The following is an 8811-nucleotide window of genomic DNA, read 5'->3' as shown; positions in this document are numbered from 1 at the left end:
TTTTTTTTTTTTTTGAGACGGAGTTTCACTCTTGTTACCCAGGCTGGAGTGCAATGGCGCGATCTCGGCTCACCGCAACCTCCGCCTCCCAGGTTCAGGCAATTCTCCTGCCCCAGCCTCCTGAGTCGCTGGCATTACAGGCACGCGCCACCATGCCCAGCTAATTTTTTTGTATTTTTTAGTAGAGACGGGGTTTCACCATGTTGACCAGGATGGTCTTGATCTCTTGACCTCGTGATCCACCCGCCTCGGCCTCCCACAGTGCTGGGATTACAGGCTTGTGCCACCGCGCCCAGCCTAGTCAACATTAATACCATAAATCGTTAGCAGTTTAAAAACAAAAACCCCATAAATCTTGTAACAGTAACTATAATGATATGTGTACCTTTGTTAACACTGTTAATTCGATTATATATTACTGAGTACCATCTGCCAAGCAGTATGTTAACTGTTAAGGATTCCCTCATGTAATTCCCACTTTTTTTTTTTTTTTAAGAAATGGAGTTTAGGCTGGGTGCTGTGGCTCATGCCTGTAATCCCAGCACTTTGGGAAGCTGAGGTGAGCAGATCACAAGGTCAGGAATTCAAAACCAGCCTGGCCAACATGGTGAACCCATCTCTACTAACGATGCAAAAATTAGCTAGGTGTTGTGGCATGTTCCTGCTGCCCCAACTACTCGGAAGGCTGAGGCAGGAAAATTGCTTGAACCGGGGAGGCAGAGATTGCAGTGAGCCCAGATCGTGCCATTGCACTCCAGCCTTGGCAATGGGAGCAAAACTCTGTTTAAAAAAAAAAAGAGGGGGGGATTCATTATGTTGCCTAAGCTGGACTCGAACTCCTAGGCTTAAGCGACTCCCGAGTAGCTGGAACTACAGGCGCATGCATGCCACCTTACAAACTTTCTCAACTCTTAAAAGGACCTATAATCTCTCCCTCTCAAATGGACTCAGCACTCTGTATCAAATATATTATTGTATACAGAATTATTTGGCTTTGTAATCCTTTCCCACAGTAGATAAAAAACTTTTGAAGAAATACATGACATCTCATTCCTCTTTGTATCTACAGTGCTAAGAATGAGTAAAATGAACAAACCATTGTTGATTGCATACTATAATGATTTGAACTGCTCTACATGTTGGTGATACAGCTCAAGTTCCTGCCTTCACCACTGTAGTGAGAAGATAGGACGTCTTTTTGTAAGTGAAAGCATTTGGGTATGATCCCACTTTATTTGGGAGAAAGGCTAGGGAACAAGTTTTGTCTTCTTCCATTGAAAATCACTTACCAGTTTCATCATCATCTTCAGCTTCATCATCATCATCACTGTCATTCTCGTGTTCTGCATGGCAGGCATATGCTCTTTTTAATCCATTAAATAAAAGGATAAAAGCTGGCAAAATCTGTCCAGAAACCTGATTTAAAACTTGGGGTATCTGTTCCATATCAATAAGAGCACAAAGTCCAAGAACACACATCTTTCTGTCATGAAGCCTAAGGGAAAAAAAAAGATTTTCTGTTTTCTTTTCTTAAATAAGCAGAGTTCGGCCCAAAGCAAATTTAATAAAATTGCAATGCGTGTCACTTACCCTAAGAAACAGTCAACATCATTAAGCCACTGTGTAATAAAATGATTTGTAACTGGTTCAACATTATTAGGAAAGCGAAGATTTTCTAAGGTATTGAGTAGTAGGTGTGGATTATAATACAAAGCTGCAATTGCAACTTGCAGACACATAGTTCGAAGTTCACTTGTCTTAACCTCTCTTGTCAGTCTTTCTAAGGCTGCTTCCACGAATAAGGGAATGCACTACAAAAAAAGACAGCAAGATATTTTAAGACTGTAGTTAATAGTATACAAACTATTCGAAAAATATTAGCTTCTTTGTTGCCTCAATTAACCCTATTGTAGCATCAGGTGACCAATATTTACTGCTGAGGCACTGCACGGGGAAATCTAATTTTAGAGAAAGTTTAGTAGTCTCTACACAGCTACTAAAAGCTCACAATGATATCAATCGTGGCTTCATAATGTTCCTATTAAAACTGACCATGGGCCGGGTGTCATGGCTCACACCTGTACTCCCAACATTTTGGGAGGCTAAAGCAGGCGGATCACTGGAAGTCAGGAGTTCGAGACCAGACTGGCCAAAATGACAAAGTTCCATCTCTACTAAAAATATAAAAAATTAGCCCGGTGTGGTAGTGCATGCCTGTAATCCCAGCTACTTGGGAGGCTGAGGCAGGAACCTGGCTGCAGGGAGCAAAGATTGTGCCACTGTACTCCAGCCTGAGCAACAGAGCAAGACTCTGACTCAAAAAACAAACGAACAAAAATTGACCATGGAAATTACTAAAGCTATTTTAAAAATCTTAAGCCAAAGTTTACCTTTCATGATAACAAAGAAGCCATAAAATATTTTTAGCTAGGCCGGGCGCGGTGGCACAAGCCTGTAATCCCAGCACTTTGGGAGGCCAAGGCGGGTGGATCACGAGGTCAAGAGATCGAGACCATCCTGGTCAACAAGGTGAAACCTCGTCTCTACTAAAAATACAAAAATTAGCTGGGCATGGTGGCACGTGCCTGTAATCCCAGCTACTCAGGAGGCTGAGGCAGGAGAATTGCCTGAACCCAGGAGGCGGAGGTTGCGGTGAGCCGAGATCGTGCCATTGCACTCCAGCCTGTGTAACAAGAGCGAAACTCCATCCCAAGAAAACAAACAAACAAACAAACAAAAATATTTTAAGCTAAAAATATTAGTTGTCTAGATGGCATAATAAACAAAAACATACAGAATATTCAACAAATGCCAAAAAAGGAGGAAATAGAGTGGAAGGAAAAGATTACCCCTATGAAGCCTCAACTATGAATCATTATTAGCCTCACTGACCTGGTCAATGCCACGCCCTTTGCACTGCAGAATGATGACCTCTAACAATTTTGCTGCATGACATTCTGCATCTTCTCCTGCAACTCCTGTAAGAACCTGATCAACATAGAATATAAATTGCAGTGAGGCTTCATGAAACCTTTAAATCAGATCTCTGAATCAAAGAAACAATTTCCCACCAAGTATCACAAGTATCCTTACTAATATGAATAACTGCCATGTTCACTGCACAGATGATAGACTCAAGTACCTCTGAGGATCTGGAGTTGTCTACCTCCTCTCTTTTATAGTCTTGCCCTCTGGCATCTTGGTCTATGTGATCAAAGTACCTATCCCATAGTGCTATTCTGGATTATGGCAAGTTGACAACTACTAACTTCTCATACAGAGGTGGTAGCTAAAACACCTAACCTTTCCCATGTAAAGAACTACAAAAACCTAAGATATAAAAAAACAGTAGGGGAGGGAGAAATGGAGGGAGGAAGAGGCAGCCTATTGAGGGCAAATGTTGCCCTACAAACTCCAGACAGAAACAAACACGGACGTGAAGGATAGTGAACACTAGATGAGTGTAAATGATTAAGTGTTCAGGAATAGAAATGTAAATAGTATAGGTATATCTCTATTCCCAGAATATTAATATAAACAATATAATTGGCAGTAAACAATGACTAACATAACTAGATAATTATGCGTGACTTCCTGTTCAGAGGGGAAAGAGATGAGTGAAAGAAATCTAAAAACTTCATGGAGCAACTCATTTTCTAATGACTTGAAACAGATATTGCTAGAAATTCAAATGCAACCAATGACACTGACTTTGATATTGATGGAATCAGTTTAACTATTTGTTTCCCCAACCAAAACTGAAGGGCAACATTCATCCCCTATTTCTTGTAAACCCACAGTTGCTAAGCTTTTCCTTTATAAAACATCTCTATCCATTCCTAAACCGTTCAAAAATCTCGAGTTCTTGGTTCTTTCCTGCTTTGGATTCAAAAAGACTACGTTAGTTAAACTCCGGGCACTCTAAAATTCAAAAATGAATTCCGTGTCAGAGGGCACACAAAATTATCAAAACTGTGGCATCTAGGGACCAATGACTTTTAATTTTTAAAGCCCTTAATTCTGTCAGATTCATGTTTACTACAATGTGGTACCACATGAGCCTTCACAATTTCATACATTTTATAGCAGAAGCCTCATGAAATCTGATATATAAAAATGACCTACCTTTTTGCACATACTGTATATCATTTCAAGATACTTGGTATCAGACAGAAGTGTGTCTGTATCAACTGTTACATAATTATGAAGGAGGGGCATCATATCTATATTAATAAAAAACATCAGTTACACATCTTTACTAATACAAATGCTCTATCTTTGCTTTGAAAAATCTATGAGACCATTTTGTCTCTAACATTCACTCTTTATTTTTGTTTTTGGGGTGGGGGGGATACTCTCACTCTGTTGCCCAGGATGGAGTGCAGTGGTGAGATTAAAACTCACTGTAACCCCAAAATCCTGGACTCAGGTGATCCTCCAACCTCAGCCTCCCAGGTACCTGGGACTACGGGCACACCCCACCACACCCAATTAATTTTTATAAGTTTTTTTTAGAGACAGGGTCTGACCAATAGCCCAGGCTGGTCGCGAATTACTGGACTGAAGTGCTCTCTCGCCTTCTCGCCTTCCCAAAGTGCTGGCATTACAGGCGTGACACACTATGCCTGACCTTAACATTCATTTTTAATTAAAATACATTCATTTATAATTAAATGCAGAAATGAACCTATTAAATGATTTTCTTTGTATTTAGTTAAATATAAAAATTATACATATTTATTTAAATTTATATGAAGATTACGAGGGGGTGTATGGGTATCTAGGTGTGTTTACAAAAAATAAACCTAAAATTATAACTAAATTTTAAAAGAGAAATCAATACCATGCATCACCAGTGAGCACTGACTTCTACTGATAACTTTTCTGAACAATGAAGCAGTCCCAAACATTCAAAAGTGTACGTTCAAATGATAAGCTAAAAATAAAGCAGGGAAAACCCTCAGTATTTCCATGCTGATTTGACTCACCTGTAAAGTAATCAAAGCCATCTTGCTGAAAGACTTCAAATACAAGGGGTAGTAGCTGCCACATCTGTGGAGACACTTGTTGACATGTCAAACTATGTGCTAAAGAGAAGATCTCCTCATAGAATTCTAAAACAGAAAACTGAATCATTAGTAAAATGCTTATGTGAAATAGCACTAGATTCTTAGCACAATCAGAAGTATAATACCTAAGACATGCTGTTGTAAAACAGTACCAATGACTTGTAAGCAGATTCCCTCAAGCTGTTGGGTTATCTAAAAGAGAAGACAAAAAAAATCATATGCAACTACAGCCCACTGAATGACTTAGTAAGATAATACATACTTTAATTCAGTACACTTAAATATAAAGTCAATATTGTGAAGAAATGATTTTAAGTCTTTGTTTTAAAATGACTTAGACATTACGAAACTGTGATCTCAGATAAAAATGTAATGAAGTCTGGGTGTGCTGGCTGACTCCTGTAATCCCAGCACTTTGGGAGGCTGAGGTGGGCAGATCACCTGAGGTCAGTAGTTTGACACCAACCTGACCAACATGACAAAACCCCGTCTCTACTAAAAATACAAAAATTAGCCAGGCACAGTGATGGGTGCCTGTAATCTCAGCTACTCAGGAGGCTGAGGCAGGAGAATGGCTTGAACCCGGGAGGTGGAGGCTGCAGTAAGCTGAGATCGTGTCATTGTACTCTGGCCTGGGACAGATTCCACCTCCAAAAAAAAAAAAAAAAAAAAAAAAAAAAGGTAATGAAATATCATTACAATGAGGAAAAACACAAGGAATGGCCAGCTTAATTTACCTAAAAAGGAAATAACAACATTCTCAAAAAACGGAAACTATGAAAATGCAGGAGTCAGTCATGCGCAGTGGCTCATGCCTGTAATCCCAGCACTTTGGGAGGCCAGGGCGGGTGGATCCTGAGGTCAGGAGTTTGCAACCAGCTTGGCCAACAAGGTGAAACCCCGTCTCTACTAAAAATACAAAAAAATAGCCGGGTATGGTGGTGGGTGCCTGGACTCCCAGCTATTTGGGAGCCTGAGGCTTGAGCCTGGGAGGCAAAATTTGCAATGAGCCGAAATGATGCCACTGCCCTCCTGTCTGGGGGACAAAGGAAGAGTCTGTCTCAAAAAACAGTACGTTAAGTAAAAAAACTTCATGCTGCAAAAGGCAACTTGCTGAAAACCTAATTTATATATAACACATATATTACATTACAAGCATCTGCATTGGAATTATAAACACCAGATTCACGACAGTGTTACTTCTATGGGAAGAGTGTATCTGAAATTGTTTTTGTCTCTCTTTCTCTCGCTCTTTCACCCAGGCTGGAGTGCAGTGGTGCAATCTCAGCTCACTGCAACCTCCACCTCCTGGATAAAGGCGATTCTTCTGCCTCAGCCTCCTCAGTAACTGGGACTACAGGCGCCTGTCAGCACACCTGGCTAATTTTTTTTTTTTTTTTTTTTTTGAGACGGAGTTTCACTCTTGTTACCCAGGCTGGAGTGCAATGGCGCGATCTCGGCTCACCGCAACCTCCGCCTCCCGGGTTCAGGCAATTCTCCTGCCTCAGCCTCCTGAGTAGCTGGGATTACAGGCACGCACCACCATGCCCAGTTAATTTTTTTTTGTATTTTTAGTAGAGACGGGGTTTCACTATGTTGACCAGGATGGTCTCGATCTCTTGACCTCGTGATCCACTCGCCTCGGCCTCCCAAAGTGCTAGGATTACAGGCGTGAGCCACCGCGCCCGGCCAATTTTTGTATTTTTAGTAGAAATGAGGTTTCACCATGTTGGCCAGGTTGGTCTCAAACTCCTGGCTTGAAGTGATCCGCCCAACATGGCCTCCCAAAGCGCTGGGATTACAGTCATGAGCCACTGCGCCAGCCCTGAAATAGTTTTTCTTAACATAAAAGAAACATTTTAAGTGTTAGAAATGTAATAAAGGTAAAGTATTAGTTATAGTTTTCTTGTTCTTTACTCTTTTCTGTATGTTTTAAATAATTTCATTTTTATTTATTTATTTATTTTTTTTTTTGGGACGGAGTTTCGCTCTTGTTACCCAGGCTGAAGTGCAATGGCGCGATCTCGGCTCACTGCAACCTCCGCCTCCCGGGTTCAGGCAATTCTCCTGCCTCAGCCTCCTGAGTAGCTGGGATTACAGGCACGCGCCACCTTGCCCAGCTAATTTTTTGTAGTTTTAGTAGAGACGGGGTTTCACCGTGTTGACCAGGATGGTCTCGATCTCTGGACCTTGTGATCCACCCGCCTCGGCCTCCCAAAGTGCTGGGATTACAGGCTTGAGCCACCGCGCCCAGCCAATAATTTCATTTTTAAAAATCCATTATTGGGTGGCTGGGCATTGTGGCTCACACCTGGGATTACCTCACCTTTGGGAGGCCAAGGCAGGTGGATCACCTGAGGTCAGGAGTTCAAGACCAGCCTGGCCAACATGATGAAATCCGTCTCTACTAAAAATACAAAAATCAGGCAGGCGGGGTGGCAGGTGCCTGTAATCCCAGCTGCTCAGGAGGCTGAGGCAGGAGAATTGCTTGAACCCAGGAGGCGGAAGTTGTAGTGAGCTGAGATCTCGCCACTGTGCTCCAGCCTGGGCAACAGAGCGAGACTCTCACACACACAAAAAAAATTCATTATTACAACTTACTTTTCCAAAAGGCAACTGGAAGAGAAGAAAACTACGAAGATGGTAGTGATGGCTGCGTAACAATGTGAATATACTTAATATCAGTGAACTGTATACTTAGAAATGATTAGGATTGTCAATTTTATGCTATGTGTATTTCACCAAAATTTTTCAAACAAATAAAAAGAAAAATATTTTTTTCCTGGGAACCACCATCCTTCTGGATATCAGAAAACATAATGAGGAGCCAAAATCCTGGGCCCTAAAATAGTAAAACAAATACTTGCTTCCTATTCCTTCTACTAATGCTTTAGAACTTAAAATGTAAGGCACCAATCTTATCTTTATAAAAGGGAAAATGGTGACAAGGTACATGAGACAGCCAGAGAGATATTACAGCCCTCCAAAAAGCATAAAATGGCTTGAAAAACTGCAACACTGGATCATCTGCTTACCTCTTTATGATCTTCAACTACACTAAGAAGTGTGTCAATTGTATTCAGAATTCCCATAGCAGTAACTGCTTTGTCATCACTACCTTCTTCATCTGGCCCCGTCTGGATTACTTGGTTAAATGTCATTGCCTAGATTACAGAGAATATAACTCAAGTTTGTCATTGAGGCATTATAAATATGTTTTGGTCTAAGACTTTTATTTTTTAGAATGTTCTCATTGGGATACCACAACAAATCAATGTCTCCAAATTGATTAATGATAATAAAGAGCATAAGCTTTATAATCAAATGGTCTACTCATTGGGTGACCTTAAACAAGTTACTTGACCTCTTTCTGCATGTTACTTCGGGGATTTCATAGACAATGTGTGAGGACTAAGTGAGGCAAGGTATAAAAAGTACTTAAGCCGGGCGCGGTGGCTCAAGCCTGTAATCCCAGCACTTTGGGAGGCCGAGGCGGGTGGATCACGAGGTCAAGAGATCGAGACCATCCTGGTCAACATGGTGAAACCCCGTCTCTACTAAAAATACAAAAAATTAGCTGGGCATGGTGGCACGTGCCTGTAATCCCAGCTACTCAGGAGGCTGAGGCAGGAGAATTGCCTGAACCCAGGAGACGGAGGTTGCGGTGAGCCGAGATCACGCCATTGCACTCCAGCCTGGGTAACAAGAGCGAAACTCCGTCTCAAAAAAAAAAAAAAAAAAA

The 8811-nt window shown here is 41.3% G+C and overlaps 1 protein-coding gene across 2 annotated transcripts in view; it reads right to left on the bottom strand.

The window, feature by feature from the left end:
- IPO7 (importin 7) overlaps window positions 1-8811 on the bottom strand; it is a 65143-nt gene that overhangs the window by 8793 nt on the left and 47539 nt on the right. For both annotated transcript variants that reach the window (XM_032240705.1, XM_032240706.1), the window contains 7 exons: window positions 8105-8233; window positions 5195-5261; window positions 4989-5114; window positions 4126-4223; window positions 2893-2988; window positions 1591-1811; window positions 1290-1495 (listed from right to left, as the gene is read on the bottom strand). In XM_032240705.1, the coding sequence (XP_032096596.1) occupies window positions 1290-1495; window positions 1591-1811; window positions 2893-2988; window positions 4126-4223; window positions 4989-5114; window positions 5195-5261; window positions 8105-8233 (943 nt within the window). The remainder of the gene's footprint in view (window positions 1-1289; window positions 1496-1590; window positions 1812-2892; window positions 2989-4125; window positions 4224-4988; window positions 5115-5194; window positions 5262-8104; window positions 8234-8811) is intronic.

This window comes from Sapajus apella, unplaced genomic scaffold (genome assembly GCF_009761245.1).
Source record: "Sapajus apella isolate SASKATOON/1434 unplaced genomic scaffold, GSC_monkey_1.0 scaffold47, whole genome shotgun sequence".
In the NCBI taxonomy this organism is placed as follows: domain Eukaryota; kingdom Metazoa; phylum Chordata; class Mammalia; order Primates; family Cebidae; genus Sapajus; species Sapajus apella.
Note: the sequence above shows the minus strand (reverse complement) of the source record. Positions and strands in the feature narration are given on the sequence as shown.